The 23,030-nt window shown below is 38.1% G+C and overlaps 2 protein-coding genes and 1 pseudogene across 6 annotated transcripts; all 3 read left to right on the plus strand.

Annotated features, from left to right (window-relative positions):
- Positions 1 to 114: 114 nt before the first annotated feature.
- On the plus strand, positions 115 to 16,884 carry LOC145946765 (uncharacterized). Of its 4 annotated transcripts, XR_014427073.1 has the most exons (3): positions 10,329 to 11,717; positions 12,933 to 15,902; positions 16,813 to 16,884. XR_014427073.1 is itself a non-coding variant. In XM_083056518.1 (2 exons), exon 2 carries the CDS (start codon positions 10,407 to 10,409, stop codon positions 12,390 to 12,392), a length of 1,986 nt encoding a protein of 661 aa, XP_082912644.1. In that variant the 5' UTR covers positions 115 to 1,159; the 3' UTR covers positions 12,393 to 12,567. The 4 variants fall into 4 exon arrangements, 2 of the variants coding, with proteins under 2 accessions (XP_082912644.1, XP_082912645.1); XR_014427074.1 differs by lacking the exons at positions 10,329 to 11,717; positions 16,813 to 16,884 and adding an exon at positions 115 to 1,159 and having other exon boundaries at positions 12,589 to 16,068; XM_083056518.1 differs by lacking the exons at positions 12,933 to 15,902; positions 16,813 to 16,884 and adding an exon at positions 115 to 1,159 and having other exon boundaries at positions 10,407 to 12,567.
- Positions 2,126 to 6,800, plus strand: LOC145946766 (uncharacterized). The gene has a single exon (XM_083056520.1). The coding sequence runs from the start codon at positions 3,492 to 3,494 to the stop codon at positions 5,112 to 5,114; it is 1,623 nt and encodes a 540-aa protein (XP_082912646.1). The 5' UTR covers positions 2,126 to 3,491; the 3' UTR covers positions 5,115 to 6,800.
- Positions 16,885 to 19,293: 2,409 nt separating the features above from the next.
- Positions 19,294 to 21,815, plus strand: LOC145946789 (uncharacterized; annotated as a pseudogene). The gene is made up of 4 exons (XR_014427079.1): positions 19,294 to 19,366; positions 19,525 to 19,749; positions 20,104 to 20,537; positions 21,057 to 21,815. The product of XR_014427079.1 is annotated as an uncharacterized LOC145946789 (transcript).
- The last annotated feature ends 1,215 nt before the right edge of the window (positions 21,816 to 23,030 follow it).

Genomic DNA, 23,030 nt, shown 5'->3' on the forward strand with positions numbered 1-23,030 from the left:
AAGCAGTGGTATCAACGCAGAGTACTCTATTTATGATAGAATAATAAAGGAAGTCTAACTTAGTTCGTTTTTTACCATCTATACGAAACGTTTAGTACAGATGAAAGTGTTACGTCCGGCGGACTTCACGATTCTTTTCTTTCCCACGACCAAGGCGAAGTTTGTTGTTAGGTAAATAAGAAAGGAAGAAAAAAGATAATAATAATCTAAGCGGCACGTATATAATAAAACGAAAACGTGCCCAGCGAAACGGACAGCTGCAGATATCGTGAGCGACCGATAAATATTACAAAATCGGTAAATAAAAGAGACCAGGCGGAAAGATGCCGAAAGCGGATTCTTGCCGACACCCTCGCGAATAATAAGTTAAAATCACATATCGGCAAAACATAAAGACGGCGAGAACGCGCCGAAAGCAAATCCTTCCCTAGTAAAATTAGGGGAAAACAAATAATGAAAACGAAAGTGTGCAAAATAAGATAGCACACCTGCGGGTATTCTCGCGAGAAAGCGGCGAAAAATATAAAGATTAAAAAGATGCCACACGCATCGCCTCTCAGTAAACAAGCTCTAAGCCACACGCGAGGGCAATAAAGCGAGAACCCGCCGATAAAAGCGGCACTAACAAACGACAAATATCGCGATATAGGAAAAACTAACAACAAACACCGCCGCCGATATCGAAATCTCGAGAGGATAATAAAAATATAAACCTCAACAAATTCTCCATTGGTCAAAACCTAGGGCCCTAAACAAAAGCCCTGACCAATCCCGATAAACTTTTAAAGTCAAGAGACGCCTCCGGGACTGAAAGGGCGTTATTGAAAAATTCCCTATTCGTCAGGAAATATTAACAAACTAACGGGAAGGAGGAGCAAGAAGGTATATATACCCGTAACATCTCTCAGAGAATATCAATCTTTTCTCAAACCTACGCTCGCGGATCAATCGCGAAAAGTTGTATCACCATCCTTCGAGAGAATCTCGAACTCGTGAGCATTCGCAGTGACATTTGTGAAATCATCGTGTGCCCAGTGCTCACCGAGTACGACGATTTTCGCGAGTGAACAACTGCGAGTGGAACACCATCCTCACGGAGGAGTCCGTAGCCAGATTCACACCTGGAATAATTAACATCTACCTGCGCACTCCATAAGTAGTAAGTTATCAAGCACGCTACATCTCCACCCTTACTAATAATACTTAAAATAATTCTGGGACTTCAATTAAATTATAATTGTTTTCCTTTTTAATTTATTAATTTATTATCCTTGTTAAATTCTAACTTCGAAAAACTGTCCTTTCTTCCCCCATCCTTATCTCTCTCTCTCTCTCGAAATCACTGTGGATTTCCCGCGATAGCGGAGCAATCCGTGATTTCTATCATCCCCTTACCTTTTGAAACCACTCCGGATTTCCCGCGATAGCGGAGCAATCCGTGATTTCTTCCATCTCCCTCTCTCTCGAAATCACTGTGGATTTCCCGCGATAGCGGAGCAATCCGTGATTTCTATCATCCCCTTACCTTTTGAAATCACTCCGGATTTCCCGCGATAGCGGAGCAATCCGTGATTTCTTCCATCTCCTCTTTCTCTCGAAATCACTCTGGATTTCCCGCGATAGCGGAGCAATCCGTGATTTCTATCATCCCCTTACCTTTTGAAATCACTCCGGATTTCCCGCGATAGCGGAGCAATCCGTGATTTCTTCCATCTCCTCTTTCTCTCGAAATCACTCTGGATTTCCCGCAATAGCGGAGCAATCCGTGAATTCTATCATCCCTTTACCTTTTGAAATCACTCCGGATTTCCCGCGATAGCGGAACAATCCGTGATTTACTCTCTCTCACTCTCTATCTCTCTCTCTCTCTCTCTCTCTCTCTCTCTCTTGAATGAACAAATAAGTAATACAATAACTAACTAAATTATTAAATAATTAAAATATCAAAATTATATAAAAATAAATATATATATATATATATTTTTTTTTTTCTCTTACAAGAACTCCCAGAGTTATTTTTCAGTAAAAACTCTTCTTGCCCGGTTACTTTATTATTCGCTCTCGTAGTGGAAAATCCAAGGAGACGACCCTCGCGAACCGCTGTTAAATTGGCGCGAAACCGGCGTAATAGGCGGTTAAAGAAAGCGTTGGCACGGAGTCTGGCTGCGGGCGAAACCTTCGGCTCCCTAGAAAAAATTAACACACCGATCCATACAGAGACAACTAATACATATCACCCTACGGTCTCTCCTATTTCCTCACCCGAACATATAGAAACCCCGCTGACGCCGTCTCCCGCTACCTCTGCTTCTGCAGAATTTTTCGATTCCCCGCGAACTCCTTCTCCTCTTTCTCCCGAACCCGCTATACCTCAGCGGGCCCCTTCCCCTCACTCCTCTGTTTCCTCTGAGGACGCCGATTCTCCGCGGAGCCCTTCTCCCTTTCTTCCCCCTGCTTCTCCCGAACGCCCTGAGCCACCTAGATCTCCGTCTCCGGCTCCCTCAACAATCACCCTTGAAGATTCTCCTCCCTCATCCCCAACGTCCTCGGTAAATAGGGAACATCCGGAAGGGTTTGAGGTAGTAGATATCAGCGACGACGATTCCGAAGAATCAGAATCGCCTGCCAAGCTCTCATACGAGCAATTCAGAGCTTGGCTGATAAACCAGCTCCCAGGGATACGAGAAGTCCCTGAGGAAGCTTTCACGATTGGTCCAGGCCCCGTAGACCACGAGGCCTTACGCGAATTTCTAGAGACCACCGATAGGAATAACATCATCCCCTGGTATGTTCCCGGGCGAAGATATCCTTTAGCCGTCCCTGCACACCTTCTCCTACGAACCTATCCCCCCTCCACCGCCATAATTACCGAACTCATATAACCTAGAAGTCTCTCTTACACGCACACACATGGACACTAATTTTATATACCTATTACCATTTAAATTATTGTAACCACCAATCGGGACCCTAAAATTTAAACAATAACTCTTACCCCTTTCTGCCCCGATTGAAGACCTCCGTACTAATGTATCACCCGCGACACATACACATACATTCACTCTTCATTAGCAACTAAGTCCGTCAATAATATTATTATGTATATAAATTCTTTCGTCTTTATATTAGGAATAAATTTATAAATTTCAAAATAAATGATTTTCATTTATTAATAACCCGTTCCCACTTATTCCCGTAAACCAGGATCGCACAAGGTCCCATCCTGCGTAAAAGAGATTAAATTCTCTTGCCAAAAAGGGACCACCGAGCGAACGGCCCTTTAAATAGAGTAAGAGCGACCCTTGCGGTCGTTGACCTATTTGGGCCCAGACGTTCGTTCGGGTCGAACAGACGGATAGTCTGCCGTCGTTCGAAAAGATAAATTTAGTTACGTCCTTCCTTTCGACTCTTCCTTCCTTGAGTCTGGACGTAACATAAATAAAATTTGGGGGCTCGTCCGGGATAGAAATGTGCGATTCCTGGTAGCGGTAATGAGTAAAGGAACAAGAGGTCAAACTGATAAAGATCAAATAGAAGAACTATATAAAACTGCATTAACAACACCACATAGAACACGCAAATCTAAATCTAAACCATCTGATTCCGAATTAATTCACACATCCACACCTTTAGTACCTTCAACTTCGACATCTCGCCAAATAAAATTTTCGTTAAAAGATCCTTCCTCAGAATTCGATTTAACTGAAAATACTTTAGTAGCCGAATCGCCCGAGCCAGATTCCGACGATTCCACCGATATAACTACTGAAACAATAAAAGATCAAATCGAAAAATTTGATATCGAAAGCGATCCCGAAAATTTACTTTCTTTTAACATGGCGCAACCTAACCCCTTTGCTACCTTAAAATACGCGGTAGACGCCGTCCCCTTTTTTGACGGTAGTAACATTCCGCTAAATTATTTTATCGAGGGTTGCGAGGAAGCGAAAGCTATGCTTCCTAAGGAAGCAGAGGCTCAATTTACTAAAATTATAAGAACTAGAATAGTGGGAGAAGCGCGTCGAACAATTCGGGATGAAGATTTTGATACTGTATTGCAATTAACTACTTATTTAAAGAAAATTTATGGACCCACTAAAAATGTATATCAGTTACAAGGAGAACTAGGATGTATTTATCAAAGGAATGAAGAGGATGTCGTCACTTACGCAAATAGAGTTAAATTACTTGGAAAACAAATATTGGAAGCATATCGAAGTTCCGGTCACATTTTACCCAATCAAAATATAAAAACAACGGTAGAAAAAGACATGTGTAAGTGTTTTATTAGAGGGCTAAAGCCTGAAATAGAGCAAAGAATCGCTAGAGATTTAGACGTACAAGAAACTGTCGCCGACGCCCTAAGGATAGAAAGAGAGCTTCGAGAGATGACAGATTTGCGCCAAGGCCAAGGCGTTAAAACAGGCCAATCACCGTACACTAATCAAGTGCGGGAAATCTGTCAGATCTGTTTCAAAGAGGGACATGCCGCAAGTAGTTGTAGGAAGCTCGTTCAATTTTCCTTACAAGGGCACGATTTTCAAACGAATAACGGAACGGAGATTTTAATTTGCCAAATATGCAAAAAACGCGGCCACAGTGCGGATAAATGTCGCCAACGCGATCCTCGCGCTCGTCAATCAGTAAACGTAATTCAAGAAAAAATTACTATATGTCAATTATGTTCAAAAACCGGCCACGACGCCAAATCATGCCGACAAACTACTTCCCAACAACAAATTAATAAATCGACGGTTACTTGTCAATGGTGTGAAAGGCCTGGCCATTCGGCTAGTAATTGTTGGAAAAAACAGAACGAGGAAAGAAGTTTGGAAAGTAGACCGAAAGTTTCATGCCAACTTTGCGATAAATTCGGACACTCCGCTAAGGATTGTCGTGTTAAAATAAATCAACAACTGACAACGAAGAACGATACATTCTGCAGATATTGTAAAGAACAAGGCCATCTCCTTGAAAATTGTCAGTTACGCAACGCAAGTAATAATCGTCGAAAAGAAAATAATCAGGGAAACTACACAGGTCCCTCGGGGTCGGGTGCACAACGGGGGACCGGACAGACTTCACACCCGTCGACATCTCAAGAAGTCAAGTAGGCCGTCAAACCATCGACATACGACCCGTAACAGTAAACCTCGATAAACATAGTCGCGTGCCTACTGTTCAGGTCCAAATTAACGAAATACCATCGCAAATAACCTTTCTATTAGACACGGGATCCGGACCAAATATAATCAAGGAAAATTTTATACCTAAAACTCTAAAAATTAACTATACAAATATATTAAAATTAAATGGTATAAATAATCATCCCGTATATACGCTCGGAGAAGTCGCTTTAAATCTCCTTGGAATTCCGATATCTTTCCATTTAGTATCTCGCGACTTTCCGATTCCACAATCCGGAATATTGGGAAATGATTTCTTTAAACAAACATCATCGAAAATAGATTACGCTCAAGGATATCTGACCGTATCCGAAGTTAACATACCGTTTTTCTCACCGGAATCTATAATAGTGTCTCCGAGATCCGAATCATTATTTTATGTAAGGATAGAAAACCCCGAAATAAAGGTGGGATATATACCAAAATTAAAAATAGAACATGGAATTTACTTAGGAGACACTATTGTAGAGAACATCTCCGGAAAAGCATATCTCAATGTTATAAGTACTTTAGACGAAGAAGTGGAAGTCCGCGTACCCACTTTGCGTTTAAAGCCGTTGGATCAATTATTTGACGACCATAAATCCGACTGTCCGACGGTCAACAATTACGATGAAGTTTCATCTATAAACGAAGAACCAATGAACACCAACGAAACTTATATTGATATCGAAGACGAAGAAGAAATTTTCGAGGATGAAGGAAAATTTACGGAAATAACTCGAAGGACAAACAAAATTAATGTTGACAAGGGGAATAAAAATTCTCCTGAAAATTTTAATAATTCAAAAATCCTTGGAGAGGGAAGTTACCAAACCTCTCCTGAAAATTTTAATAATTCGAAAATCCTTGGAGAGGGAAGTTACCAAACCTCTCCTGAAAATTTTAATAATTCGAAAATTCTTGGAGAGGGAAGTTACCAAACCTCTCCTGAAATTTCATATAATCCAACAATTAACGGAGAGGGAAGTTACCCAACCTCTCTTGAAAAATTGAATAATTCTAGTAAAGGGAAAAATTATCAAATCTCTCTCAAAAATTTAAATGATTCAAAATCCCTTGGAGAGGGAAGTTACCAAACCTCTCCTGGAGGGGATATTTCTAGAATTTCGGAGGGAAATTTCCAAACCTCGACAGAAAATTCTAGCTCCGTCAATTGCGAGGAGGGAAGTTACCAAACCTCACTACGCGATTTGACACAATCTTGTTCTAATTTAAGAGAGAAAAATTCCTTATCAATTCTAGATATCAAATTTCCGAAAGTTGGATTATTCACAGAAGACCACAATGACAAATTAAAGTCATCTCATGTCACTATAAAAGACCTTCTTGAAAAGGCACAAAAATATTTAAATATTGAAAAATTAAACATTAAAAACTCTAAACGCATGAAAAACAGAACCAAACCGTCTTCGAAAGTTTCGACGTCTTTATTAAATAAATCGCAAGAAATTATAGATAAATTTATGCGAAAACGAAAATCTAAACATAAAAGAAAACAACAACAAATTAACGATGCAAGCAACGATTTGCATAATTGCCTGGTGGTTTCCGAGAAAAAGGAGAAAGACCGCTTTATACAAATTACCGAATTATTACGATTAGAACATCTAAATGAAAAGGAACAAGAAAGTGTAAAGAAATTAATAACAAACAGTCAAAACCAATTTCATATTCCCGGAGAAAATTTAACTGCAACTCATGTACTCCAACATCAAATACCAACCACAGATGATCGACCAATTAACACTCGTCAATACAGATTCCCGCAACTACATAAGGAAGAAATAAACAAGCAGGTAGAGGAACTGTTAGAAGGAGGCATCGTAAAACCCTCACAATCGCCATACAATACGCCCATATGGATCGTGCCGAAGAAAGAGGACTCCAAAGGAAACAAGCGCTGGAGAATGGTCCTCGACTTTCGGGCTTTAAACGACAAGACCATCGGGGACGCATATCCATTACCTAACATCATAGATATATTAGATCAATTAGGGGGCGCGCAATATTTCTCTGTATGCGACTTAGCATCTGGGTTTCATCAGATAAAAATGGATCCTGCTGACAGTCACAAAACTGCATTCACTACTCCCTTCGGTCACTACGAATTCGATCGAATGCCTTTTGGATTAAAAAACGCTCCTGCAACATTTCAGCGCCTAATGGATTTAGTATTAACAGGATTACAGGGCGAAGAATTATTTGTTTATATGGACGACATTGTTATTTATGCTACTTCCTTAGAAGAACATGAACGAAAATATAACGCATTAATAGAACGACTTCGCGAAGCTAATTTAAAACTACAACCTGATAAATGTGAATTTTTAAAAACCGAAGTAATTTATTTGGGACACGTAATTGGCAGAGATGGAGTAAAACCAGATCCGAAAAAATTAGAGGCAGTACATAAATTTCCCCGACCAAAAACCCCAAGAAATATTAAGCAATTTTTGGGACTTGCCGGATATTACCGGCGCTTTATTCCAAATTTCTCTAAACTAGCAAAACCATTAACAAATCTATTAAAAAATGACACTCGTTTCGAATGGACATCAATTCAAGAAGAATCCTTCGAGATATTGAAACAAAAATTATGTGAAGAGCCAGTACTACAATACCCTGATTTCTCTCGACCATTTATTTTAACTACGGATGCGTCGGGTTTAGCCGTAGGAGGAATACTCTCACAAGGAGAAATAAACAAGGACAGACCTATCGCATACGCTTCCAGAACACTCACGGACGACGAAACGAAATACGACACTTACGAAAAGGAAGCACTAGCCATAATATATTGCGTTAAACACTTCAGACCATACTTATATGGAAGAAAATTCACCCTAGTTACAGATCATAAACCTTTAATGTGGTTTAAAAACGCGCAAGACGCAAATATGAGAATACTTCGCTGGAGATTAAAATTAGCGGAATACGATTACGACGTTGTTTATAAGGCAGGAAAAACTAACGTAAATGCGGACGCATTATCAAGAAACCCAGTAGATCTTGAAGAAATTGATTGCAAAATAATAAAAGAACGAAAAACATTAAATCCAAATAATCCAGAAGATGCAGAAATAATTTCCAGAATGCTGGAAGAAACCGATGACGAAGAAGAAGAAGACGACGATTTTCAACTATATCTGTCAGATACCGAAGAAATTGAAGGACCGATACTCGAAGAAGAACCCCCTGATAATAATGCCGATCCTATACCTTTTACCCCCGAAGAACTAAACGAACCTCCAGCGTCACAAACTATCGAAAAAGCGCTAATACATGATCCTCCAAAACAAAACAGAATGCAAACAAGAAGTCAGGCGACAAAACGAAATATTAAGAAAAATAATGAAAATCATAATAACAACAAAAACAATACTGAAAAGATAGAAGAAAGAAACGATCCGCCAGACAAAGATCAGGATAACAAAGAAACAGATGGAAAAGAAAGGGAAGAAAGCGATGACGACGAAGAAGAAATTATCAATAAAAATTTAAAATCAAGAAAAACAAAAATGAAACCTACTATCATTGAGAATAAAATAATTAAAAGCAACGTTATAGATTCTCGCGAACTATTATTTCTGCGAAAAGACAATGTCGCGTATTTTGTCGACATTTACGGAAAACCTTTAGACTCAGGATCTGAAAAACTCTTCGAAAGAAACGAACTCCCGAATATAGGACCCCTGGAGTTAGGTAAAGCGAAAGCAATAAAATACAAAACCTACTACCACATAGTCTTACCCATCAGTGAGACGGAACGAGAAGGCCCCACAGCGACTCTCAACCAAATTATCGCGGTCATACACGACTTACGAAATTTGACTGAAAATTTAAATTTAGGAACACTCAGCATTGCAAAAACAGAAATTATCAACAACGTTCCATGGAATAATATCAAATCGCAACTGCAATTAAGATTCATTAATTCCACTACCAAAATAATCATTTGCAACGGACAAATTAAATATCCACCGAAAGATCTACGATCCGTTATAATTGGTGAGATGCACTGTTCGCCGACCGGAGGACATCGCGGCGTCACTAAGACATACAATAGAATAAAACACAATTACTATTGGGAAAACTTAAAACTAGACGTTCAAAGATACATACAACAATGTTTGCAGTGCCAACTGAGAAAATTAGTACGCGTCAAAACAAAACAGCCTATGATAATCACAGACACACCAGGCTCTTCTTTCGACAAGGTAGCCATGGATATTGTCGGACCTTTACCCAAGACAGAAAGAAACAGCGAATACATTTTGACCTTACAAGATCAGCTGACCAAATACTGTATGGGTATACCATTACAAAACCAAACCTCCGAAACTATCGCAGAAGCTTTCGTAGATCGTTTCATCTGCATATTCGGAGCGCCAAAGGCAATATTAACGGATCAAGGAAGAAATTTTATCAGTGATTTAATGAGGAAAATCGCAAAATTATTTAAAATTCGTAAATTTCGTACTACTGCCTTCCACCCACAATCTAACGGATCTTTGGAAAGATCGCATCACGCATTAGGAGAATATTTAAAACAATACGCAAACGAACAAAAACAGTGGGATAGATGGATAAGCCTTGCAATGTTCAATTATAATACTAATGTACACGAAGCAACCAGACATACACCGTACGAATTAGTCTTCGGAAAAATAGCCAGAATTCCTTCGAACGAGCTTTTACCTCCAAGCGACCAATTAGCGAATTACAACGATTATCTAGTAAACCTCGTTACACAACTTCATACAATTCAAGGAAATGCTCGTGAAAACGTTATCGAAGCAAAACACAGATCGAAGAAATATTACGATAGAAAGATTAACCCCCAAACCTTTAAACCAGGAGACCATGTATTTCTCTTAAAGGGGCCAAAACCCGGAAAATTCGGGGATCACTATACAGGACCTCATGAAGTACTGGAAATATTAAATAAAAATAATGTAAAAATTAGAATAAAGAAAAATAGCCGAATCGTGCATCCTAATCGATTGCGAATTTCCTACATTAAAACCACTAAATAATCAACAAAAAGGATTAATTTTCCACAAAAATAAATGTTTTTTTTTTTTTTATATATATATATATATATATATATATATATTAAAAATACAAAATATAATATTAATAAAAATAAAGTAGAAATACATAAAGGTTATAAGAGGAAAAAGATACACACACCTACAAAAATAATTAATATTTCAGATGGATCGCAAATTCAGACGAATAATCGCAATATTAATAATACTAGCAGTATACCTGCATCCAACACATGGGCTAATAGGATATGACTGTGGATCTTCCTCCGCAAACCTAACCACGCTATCACTGTTAAACATCGAGGAATGCGATATCCCTCGTAAAGAAATTAAACCGGATCAAGTTTACGTGCAGCTGTTACAAATTAATGAATTCGAAGCAGTGCACGTAATACAGTGCAAAGTTGAAATCGACCGATTAGTCAAGAAATGCGGAATGTTTTCTCACACAATGGATGTACATAACGGAAAATATTCATATATAGAAGAAATAACTCGCGAGGCTTGCAGGCGAATGCATAGTTACGGAAGTTATCAAGTAGGAAGCACTCTTATCTCAGGACTTAAATCCAATAGCACAATAACCAGACCGATTACGTTAGCTGGTCAAGTAGACAACTACGGCGAATGCCACGGAGGAGCATACTCAGATCCTTACGGAACATGGTCGGATGTCATTGTAGTCGGAACTGTAAAAATCACATTACAGGATTACACTGCCGACGTACGCATCAACACTAATAAAGTACAACTCAGATCCGGCATTACTTGCCAACTCGGCTCTACACATTGCATAGACATCGAAGGAGGAGACACGTATTGGAATACCGTACCTGCAGGTCCCTGTAAATTTAATAACTATGGAATATTATTCGAGGGGTACGCCTACAAAATAATTGACGACGAGCAAGGCCAAACAGTATATTCTCTCACCACACAAGACACAATATTCGCCCTAACCAGTAAAGGCAAACAAGATGTCTGCGGATATTCGATAATACGTACCGAACATCCTAAATTAATGATTTTCGAAACTGTACGAGGAACCGTCGTTTTCAAAAAACAATCGCGCGTTTCAAATCTCGATATCTTCACGTACATGAATTCTAAGTTTGTTTACGTGGAAAAACATATTCGCACGCAAATTAATCAACTTTACCATGACATTTTATTACAACAATGTAATTTAGAGCAACGAATGCTACAAAACGCTTTGGCCATAGCCACACAATCTCCAGATATTTTTGCATATCATCTAATGAAAGGGCCCGGCTATATGGCTCTACTAGCTGGAGAGGTTATTCACATCGTAAAATGCGTACCCGTCGAAGTCAAGCTCGCTCAAACAAACCGATGCTACAACCAACTACCCGTGCTTCGGGAAAATCAAACGTATTATTTAACTCCACAAACGCACATATTATTGCAACAAGGAACGCAAACCACTTGTAACACATTAGCACCCGCCATGTATCAGCTAGGAGATTCTTGGTACAAATTTATGCCAAGACCAGTGGATACCATACCGCCGGTCACTATAAAACCATTGACTAAGCCTGTATGGAAATACATCAGCCCAGGATCGCTCGCCACCAGCGGTATATACACGGAAACAGATTTAAAGGACCTACGAGATCATATAATGTTTCCAGCCGAACGACCTGCCGTCCTCAACTCCCTAGCGAGAGGGGTGATGGGAAAAACCATATCCCTGGAAGGGGGATCAATCTCCAATTTACTTGATACAAACACCATAGAAAAAATAGCAATATCTACATGGAACAAATTCTGGAATAAATTTCTATTTTTCGGGAATCTCAGCGCTGGACTAATCGGAATATACCTGAGCATCAGAGTCATAAAACTGACGCTAGACACAATAGTACACGGCTACGCCTTACACACAGTGTACGGGTGGTCCTTGTACCTGCTAGGAGCCCTATGGGACTCCCTAACACATCTACTAATACATTTGAAAACAAGGCAATCGAAAAAATCGAAAGCCAGCGTGCCGGTTCCCTATACCCAAAATAACGAGACACCTGAAACCATCCACACGGAAAACAACACAACTCCAACAGCTACCTACCCCCTCCTCCCCCCACGGGAAGATACTACATATACCTTGGAGCTTAAAGAAGCGAAATTTTAACGAGCAAGGCATACCGCCAATTACAATAACCCCCCCCCGGTTTTCTTCACATATCAAGCAAGGCATACCGCCAATTACAATAACCCCCCCCCGGTTTTCTTCACATATCAAGCAAGGCATACCGCCAACACAATAAACCCCCTTTTTGGATCTCCCCATGCACCAAAAACAGTAAAATTTTTTTTTTTATATACAGAAATGGAAACCTCTTACATCGACACTGAATTCTTGACTCGCGGTCGCCTGAAGGTGACCGTGGTAAGAGCGGAATCACCCTTGCTGTTTTGGGTACAACTAAAAAATAGCGCAAGGGAACTCCTGGAAATGGAAGAAGAAATCCAATTCCGGATGGATAGGAGAGCCAATTCATTGCTCGTATACCCTCACCATATGAAGGAGGACTTAGAGGTCGTGGTTAAAGACAAGAAAGGATGGAAGCGAGGGTTTATACAAAGCATAAATAAAAACACTTGGTTGGTCAAAATAATGCTCGGCGACTGGGGAAGAACAGTGTGGCGCCGTATGAGCGAAGTGTATCACCTAGAAGACCGTTTTAAGGGGGTATCCTGGCAAGCCATAATATGTGGATTAGCCCACACCGCAGCCCCTAATGGTAGGCAAACGTGGCCAATAATGACACGAGACCTGTGTCGACTCCTTTTAGAGGGACAAGATGGATGGATAAATATAGTCCATCCTCTAAGAAAGGGTGCGGCCCTGGTGAAACTCCATATGGAGACCACCAAAATGTTCGATAGAGCATATAACTTTAGGGACGCGCTAATTCGGATTGGCCACGCCGAACTTTGCACAAAAATCACCGCCGACGTGGAACCCTCAGTCTAAAAAAAAAAAAAAAAAAAAAAAATATATATATATATATAACCAGAATTATGTATTAACTTAGAGTTATTGTAGCATTTAAATAATTCTATATATTCTAAATTTTTATTACTCCACTATTCATTTGAAATCTGAATTGTGTATTAATTCAGAATTACTCTAGTGTTTAACAATAAGTATTCCTATAGACCCTAAATTTTCTTTACCTTACTACTACTTCGTTTGAATTTTGAATTATGTATTAGTTAGAATTACGCAAGCGTTTAAGTACTCCCATATATCCCAAATATTAATTACTATTATCATTAGTCACTATATCACCCTACCTTTCCTCTTTATATTATGTACTTCTTTTGCATATTATAATTATAGCGTCATTATTGATGCTACACATTATCATATCATATTATTTTTTTTTTTTGTATTAATTACTATTAGACCATATATATATATTGAATCGTTATTGGTAATATTTCAACATTTGCGTTCTTAGATTTCAGTTTTTTTTGTATACTTATCATGAATATATGTGTTTCTTCTTTAATTACATGCGCAAATTTATACCTTATACTTAACCTCATAATAATAATACTTTGTAAACAAGTGGAACCATTTTCTATCTTAATTACATCATTATCGTCAAAACATACTGCCTGATCATCGGTTGCAGTATAACAATGCCAGTATATCACCATCTTCAATGGACACCCGAGATGCCGGAAGAAGTACGCCAAGGCCCAATCGACGGTGTTAAACCAGGAGACCACCCCGAAACATACCGAAATCTAACAGAACTCCGGTGTGTTACATTAATGGAGGGTGAAATCTATCAAGATACGACTGACTGCAGCAAAATTTGTCAAGAATGCTATGGTAAAATATCAGCCGAGGAAAACCAAGAATATGCAACAATACCACCGCATAATTTGGTCCACGAAATATCAGCTGGCGACCAAACAAATTGCACTAAATGCAATAAAGTAATAGTAACAATCAAACCGGCAATAAACTGCAGGGACTGCATAGAAGAATATCTATACGTCGACCAGACATACTTGGCCGAAGGCTGGGGTCAAGCTGTGATCCCCAGAGGGGTAGAAGAGCAATAAAAGGAAGGGACCTGCTACTTGACACCAGAGAACTGACATTTACTACTGACGAAAATCAGGCAGATAAAAACGTGCCTAAATTCTTTTCTTTTCTTTATATATAACATATATATATTTTATATATATATATATCCCTCTATTTTCATTAGAATTTTCATACGATAGAAAAAGGGCTCCACACCAGCGTTACATGTATTAGCGGTACTAAATTTAAATAAATAAGTACAATTAAAAATAAGCTATAAGTAAATTGTATAAAAAGCGAGGAAAGGACGAAAGAACAAAGGAAGGGGTTATGGTGGTCGCCTTTTCTTTCCTCCTTTTCTACAAAATATTTAAATAGTAATTAGGAACTCAAAGAAACACATTTAATAAAAACAGAATTAAATGTGAGTCTTTCTACCAAATCGGCAAGTCGTGGCAAGAAAAGAATCGAATTATTCCTCACAGATTCTTTTTGCAAATGTTGTGTTTTTACACCCCCAACATTTGTCTAAGGCGGGGGGTGTTACGTCCGGCGGACTTCACGATTCTTTTCTTTCCCACGACCAAGGCGAAGTTTGTTGTTAGGTAAATAAGAAAGGAAGAAAAAAGATAATAATAATCTAAGCGGCACGTATATAATAAAACGAAAACGTGCCCAGCGAAACGGACAGCTGCAGATATCGTGAGCGACCGATAAATATTACAAAATCGGTAAATAAAAGAGACCAGGCGGAAAGATGCCGAAAGCGGATTCTTGCCGACACCCTCGCGAATAATAAGTTAAAATCACATATCGGCAAAACATAAAGACGGCGAGAACGCGCCGAAAGCAAATCCTTCCCTAGTAAAATTAGGGGAAAACAAATAATGAAAACGAAAGTGTGCAAAATAAGATAGCACACCTGCGGGTATTCTCGCGAGAAAGCGGCGAAAAATATAAAGATTAAAAAGATGCCACACGCATCGCCTCTCAGTAAACAAGCTCTAAGCCACACGCGAGGGCAATAAAGCGAGAACCCGCCGATAAAAGCGGCACTAACAAACGACAAATATCGCGATATAGGAAAAACTAACAACAAACACCGCCGCCGATATCGAAATCTCGAGAGGATAATAAAAATATAAACCTCAACAAATTCTCCATTGGTCAAAACCTAGGGCCCTAAACAAAAGCCCTGACCAATCCCGATAAACTTTTAAAGTCAAGAGACGCCTCCGGGACTGAAAGGGCGTTATTGAAAAATTCCCTATTCGTCAGGAAATATTAACAAACTAACGGGAAGGAGGAGCAAGAAGGTATATATACCCGTAACATCTCTCAGAGAATATCAATCTTTTCTCAAACCTACGCTCGCGGATCAATCGCGAAAAGTTGTATCACCATCCTTCGAGAGAATCTCGAACTCGTGAGCATTCGCAGTGACATTTGTGAAATCATCGTGTGCCCAGTGCTCACCGAGTACGACGATTTTCGCGAGTGAACAACTGCGAGTGGAACACCATCCTCACGGAGGAGTCCGTAGCCAGATTCACACCTGGAATAATTAACATCTACCTGCGCACTCCATAAGTAGTAAGTTATCAAGCACGCTACATCTCCACCCTTACTAATAATACTTAAAATAATTCTGGGACTTCAATTAAATTATAATTGTTTTCCTTTTTAATTTATTAATTTATTATCCTTGTTAAATTCTAACTTCGAAAAACTGTCCTTTCTTCCCCCATCCTTATCTCTCTCTCTCTCTCGAAATCACTGTGGATTTCCCGCGATAGCGGAGCAATCCGTGATTTCTATCATCCCCTTACCTTTTGAAACCACTCCGGATTTCCCGCGATAGCGGAGCAATCCGTGATTTCTTCCATCTCCCTCTCTCTCGAAATCACTGTGGATTTCCCGCGATAGCGGAGCAATCCGTGATTTCTATCATCCCCTTACCTTTTGAAATCACTCCGGATTTCCCGCGATAGCGGAGCAATCCGTGATTTCTTCCATCTCCTCTTTCTCTCGAAATCACTCTGGATTTCCCGCGATAGCGGAGCAATCCGTGATTTCTATCATCCCCTTACCTTTTGAAATCACTCCGGATTTCCCGCGATAGCGGAGCAATCCGTGATTTCTTCCATCTCCTCTTTCTCTCGAAATCACTCTGGATTTCCCGCAATAGCGGAGCAATCCGTGAATTCTATCATCCCTTTACCTTTTGAAATCACTCCGGATTTCCCGCGATAGCGGAACAATCCGTGATTTACTCTCTCTCACTCTCTATCTCTCTCTCTCTCTCTCTCTCTCTCTCTCTCTCTTGAATGAACAAATAAGTAATACAATAACTAACTAAATTATTAAATAATTAAAATATCAAAATTATATAAAAATAAATATATATATATATATATTTTTTTTTTTCTCTTACAAGAACTCCCAGAGTTATTTTTCAGTAAAAACTCTTCTTGCCCGGTTACTTTATTATTCGCTCTCGTAGTGGAAAATCCAAGGAGACGACCCTCGCGAACCGCTGTTAAATTGGCGCGAAACCGGCGTAATAGGCGGTTAAAGAAAGCGTTGGCACGGAGTCTGGCTGCGGGCGAAACCTTCGGCTCCCTAGAAAAAATTAACACACCGATCCATACAGAGACAACTAATACATATCACCCTACGGTCTCTCCTATTTCCTCACCCGAACATATAGAAACCCCGCTGACGCCGTCTCCCGCTACCTCTGCTTCTGCAGAATTTTTCGATTCCCCGCGAACTCCTTCTCCTCTTTCTCCCGAACCCGCTATACCTCAGCGGGCCCCTTCCCCTCACTCCTCTGTTTCCTCTGAGGACGCCGATTCTCCGCGGAGCCCTTCTCCCTTTCTTCCCCCTGCTTCTCCCGAACGCCCTGAGCCACCTAGATCTCCGTCTCCGGCTCCCTCAACAATCACCCTTGAAGATTCTCCTCCCTCATCCCCAACGTCCTCGGTAAATAGGGAACATCCGGAAGGGTTTGAGGTAGTAGATATCAGCGACGACGATTCCGAAGAATCAGAATCGCCTGCCAAGCTCTCATACGAGCAATTCAGAGCTTGGCTGATAAACCAGCTCCCAGGGATACGAGAAGTCCCTGAGGAAGCTTTCACGATTGGTCCAGGCCCCGTAGACCACGAGGCCTTACGCGAATTTCTAGAGACCACCGATAGGAATAACATCATCCCCTGGTATGTTCCCGGGCGAAGATATCCTTTAGCCGTCCCTGCACACCTTCTCCTACGAACCTATCCCCCCTCCACCGCCATAATTACCGAACTCATATAACCTAGAAGTCTCTCTTACACGCACACACATGGACACTAATTTTATATACCTATTACCATTTAAATTATTGTAACCACCAATCGGGACCCTAAAATTTAAACAATAACTCTTACCCCTTTCTGCCCCGATTGAAGACCTCCGTACTAATGTATCACCCGCGACACATACACATACATTCACTCTTCATTAGCAACTAAGTCCGTCAATAATATTATTATGTATATAAATTCTTTCGTCTTTATATTAGGAATAAATTTATAAATTTCAAAATAAATGATTTTCATTTATTAATAACCCGTTCCCACTTATTCCCGTAAACCAGGATCGCACAAGGTCCCATCCTGCGTAAAAGAGATTAAATTCTCTTGCCAAAAAGGGACCACCGAGCGAACGGCCCTTTAAATAGAGTAAGAGCGACCCTTGCGGTCGTTGACCTATTTGGGCCCAGACGTTCGTTCGGGTCGAACAGACGGATAGTCTGCCGTCGTTCGAAAAGATAAATTTAGTTACGTCCTTCCTTTCGACTCTTCCTTCCTTGAGTCTGGACGTAACAAAAGAATTGTAACATGTTGAAAAAAGAAAAAAATTTTAAGTAAGGTATGTTTTAATCATTTACTTTATAATAATTGTTGTTTTTAACTTGATTTGCGCTATGCTTTTATAAAATGATTCCTTCTATATAGTATTATCCTTTAATTTTAGACTTGATAAGGACCTGAACCAAAGATCGAAACGTAGTCTGTATATTTATATATGATATCGAATTAAGAAAGATCAATTAAGCCAGTTGGGTCGTTTACAATAATTGCTTAATTATAATTATTTTTTTAATGTTCTGAAACGTGTATGTATTATCGCAATAATGATAGCTGTGAAGATATTATATTTTCTGTTTTATATATATATATATATATATATATATAAAGTATATATATAAATTATATTACTTTAAAAAATTATTATTAATTTTTATGACATATGAAAATATATTTATCAGTAATCAATATATATATATATATATATATATATATATTGATTACTGATTTAGAGAGATAGATTTATTACTGGATTAATTTATTTACCGAATTTTTTGCATTTATATATACAATGTGTTTGTAGTTGTAAAATTATTGAAATATTTTCAATATTTAAAAATTCTTAAGTATCGCCTTTAAAAATATATATTTTTAATAATTTCTATATATTCCAATAATAATAAATATAAAAAAAATATATATATACCGATAGACTTGAACTTGAGTTTTCAGGGTGATAGACCGAACACCTTGCATTGAGCTATTTATATGTTATTCATAAGTTCTTTATATTATTCTTTATGCAGCTGATATTTTTATACAGTAACATCAATAAGAAATCAAGATAACACATACTTGTCAATCACATATATATATATATATATATATATATATACATATATATATACATATATATATAAACTTATAAATATTTTAAATATTCTTTCTAAATTATACATATAATAATCCTTAAGGGTCGGCAGGAGACATGGTGGAGACCTCTAGCGGCCGGCCGAGAACTACGGATTCGTATATTCCATATTTTAGCCAAAATACTGAATTAATCTCATTAAATAAATGATTATTATAACGAATTCCTTCCCTCCTTGAAATCTCCCCCTTGAATATCGATGAAAGTTTACAAGTTTAAATTTTCAAGTACTTTTATAAAGAATATCTGGCTTCCCTTATTCACTGCAAATTGTGAGTGAGACGCCGAAATAATTTAATTATGCGCTAATCTTACTGTGTGCAAAAAGATATAGGTTTCATTTTATTTTACATCCTATCTTGTACGCGCGAGAAACTGAGGAACCAAATAAACGCTTTCTGCTAACGAAATACCCTTCTTGTTTTTATAGTCGCAGTTGTGGTGGCCTTTTTCATCTGCTGGGCACCATTTCACGCACAAAGATTACTGGCGGTATATGCGCAGAGCACCACATCTGAACCAGCGTATGGTCTGATCATAGTATATACTATATACCACACTCACTTATGTGTCAGGAGTATTCTATTATCTATCCACAACGGTGAACCCGCTCCTCTACAATATCATGTCTAATAAGTTCAGGGAAGCTTTCAAGGTGAGTTTTCAAGCGTCCCTAGCGAACTGGATTTAAGCAATTAATTTCTTTCATTTTCCGAACAATTTTATAATCTAATACTTGTGCTTGTCACAAGTAGAAGAACGCGATATATATATATTCATACAATATATAATATATATAATATACACTGAGTATATTTAAACACAAGTAATTTGCGTAATATTTTTTTATTTTTTCTTAATTCCATTTAACTTAATTCTCTAAAAGTTCTTAATTAAAAATGTCGATATTTTCTTATCGTTAATATGTCGATTATATGATTACAAAAAAAATGCAAAGATTAAGAAGTTTTCAAATTTCGCATAATTTCGTAATCTTTTTTTTTTGCAGTCGATGCTATCTAAGAATTGCGTCGGAAAATACTCGTTTCACAGGAATAGTCTTCGACAACCGACAACTTATACCAGTCTGTCGCGGTATCAAAGATCCACAAAGCATCGATTCGACGGTGTTCAGCATTCGCCCTCGATATCCTTCAGCGACGAGCAGCAGCGATTGACGCACATCGCGCTGACAAATAACGTAAATGTCTGCGAGGCAAACGGATTCGCGAAATCACGAACCGAGCAACCAAGACCTGGTGATTAGGGAGATCGCGGGCTACCGGGATTACACCAGAAGCCTATCGAGAGGCTCCGATTCCAGCCAACTCACCATGACGACGTCGTTGAGCAAGCATGGTCTCAACAACGAAGGCAACAATAACGTGGCCGCGAACGAGTGTCTGCTGAGGATACATAAGCTACCGAAAGCTGTCACTTTAGGTAGCGTCCGTCTGACCTCGTGCTTGCGCAACGTCAATTATAATCAGTAGGTCCTATCCCTAACAGCGATCTTTAGATCAATGAAACAGATCCTTTTTATTCAACGATTAATTAATTTTATCCCAGAGTACACGCGCGATCCATTATAGTTATCTATCTGCATAGTTACGTACATATAGAATAAATATTATATCTCGCGAAAATACAAATGATAAAGATCCAAGTGTTTATCTCAACTTATTGAAACGACAAAAAATCAATTAGATATTAGATTTATTTTGCGTAACTTTAAAGCGATAAGCATTTGCAGATATAGCAATAAGATTTTAAAGCAAATATTTCAAAAATTAGAAAGAAAATATTAAATATTATACAAAATATATGCATTTTTTAAATAAACGCTACTCTCTCTTTCTAATTGTTTACTGTGATTATTTGCTTTAATTTTGATTCATATGATCCGATAAAAATTAAGGAAGACAAAAAGGAAAGATATTACCAAATAGTTGACATTTCCAGCAGGGATCCTTACGGAGAGATTGGGCCTTGGCACCAAAGGCTTCTTCGCGCAGCACCGAAAAAGTTCGTCGACCAGCCCGGCGATGCCGAACCCGGAAAAAGCTCCGGTCGCAGCGATGTCGCGATTCCAGAGTCATCCAAGCATCGAGAGTGCCAATACAATCAGCAGTTCCAGCCTTCAGGATCTTGACGAGACTGAATTTACCGGATCTGAGTTGGCGCAGTACATGGGCGAGTTAAACTTCGATCTTGTTACTTGACATCCTGTTCATCGCGGCGAAACGTTGCCCCTTGAAGTAGACGTTTCGCGAACGCGATCTTCGCATGCAGACTTATAGAGCCTTTTAATATGAGGATCTTGACAATGCACATTATTGCATCTACATAATTCTATATATATACGACAACATATACTATTATATCTGCAAAGAGTTTAGCAATTTGCAAATCTCGATACAATTGTGGATCTAATTACGTGACGGACAATGTGCGTGACGTCACGAGGATGAATTTGATGCGGAATGTGCATCAAACTTGATTAAAGTCCTGTTTTCGTAAATTTATTATTATTATTATTATTGTAAAAAGAGAAAAAAATATTTTGATCTGATTGTGCAAAGAGATGCAAATTTAGCATAATAAGATAAATAAGATGAAAAAATATGTTAGAGTCATTATTGTCTGTGATTGGGGTGTTGACAGAAATAAATACTGTCAATGATTTTATGCAAGTAAAATTGCGGCGTAAATAAGATGGTTGGCTGCTTAATTTTTATATGCTTAATTACATACATTTGCAAACATTCTATTTCTCTGTCCAGCATGATTAATAATGCTAGTCTCACGCGAATATAATTTACAGTGACGACGTTCATAGAATGTAAGCATGTATATAATGAAAACATGATGATAAAGATATTTTTGTTGATAACGTGAAGTTATAATGTTATAATCAAGTGAAACGACCTGTCACACACAAGACCACGCAGCATTCTTCGTGTTCCTATCGTCTATATTAATATTTCATAAGTTTATAATTTCTAATTGTAAGACTTTAACGCTAATCGTAAAAAATTTGTATAAAATTCAGAGCCTGTGTAACTTATTTTTTAATATATTTTTGTTATCTCATATATTCTATCATACATCTATATATTCTTGTTGTCTCATTACCAATGTAGATCAAATATGCCCGTCCTACTTGCACAAAATTATATACTTTGATGATATCGATAATAAATATCAGATCTGCAAAATTAATTTTTGAAGAGAATTATTTATATACAGTTTCAGAAATAGGTAGCCAAACTTTGAGAGCATATTCTATTCACCGATAAGAATAAAAAAAGTCATATGTCAAAGTCATGTAACTATCTAATTCTGAAACAGCATGTATAATAGTTTTCTTTTTTTGACGGCTTTATTATCTATCAATTATAAATAGAACAAAATCTATATTAAATGCAAAATTATATGGATTAAAGTTATAGTATTATAAAGAGAGCAACTCATTGCTGATATATAAAATATATGAAATAAAATTGAAAAATGTTTGTAACCGAACAATGCAGTTATGATATTTTTTATTGATGCCATCAGCTTATTGTGCATATAACTTCAAATAAACTTGACCATTTTTTTTTACTTTTTTAATACATCGTATGTATCAATTGTGACAAGTTGAGTTTTATTTGATCAACAAAAAATACGTCTGCACACGCTAAACTTCTATCGCCGTTTTGCATAATTAACTGTAGAATATATACATATAATTTGCTAAATAAAAATGCAACGATTATCTGTCTCAATATATTAACAGTTTCATGCGTGTTATATCACTTGTCTTTAGAATAACATGTTTATTTAAAAACGCTCATTAGGAAGTAATGATAAGTTAAAATTAAAAGACTTTTTTGACGGAGTAAATTAAAACATTTCTATTCGATAAGATTTAATTTTCTTTGCATTTGCATT

The sequence above is a fragment of the Prenolepis imparis genome, unplaced genomic scaffold (genome assembly GCF_030444845.1).
Source record: "Prenolepis imparis isolate NDT839.2.m4 unplaced genomic scaffold, iyPreImpa1.0 SCAF_21, whole genome shotgun sequence".
Taxonomy (NCBI): domain Eukaryota; kingdom Metazoa; phylum Arthropoda; class Insecta; order Hymenoptera; family Formicidae; genus Prenolepis; species Prenolepis imparis.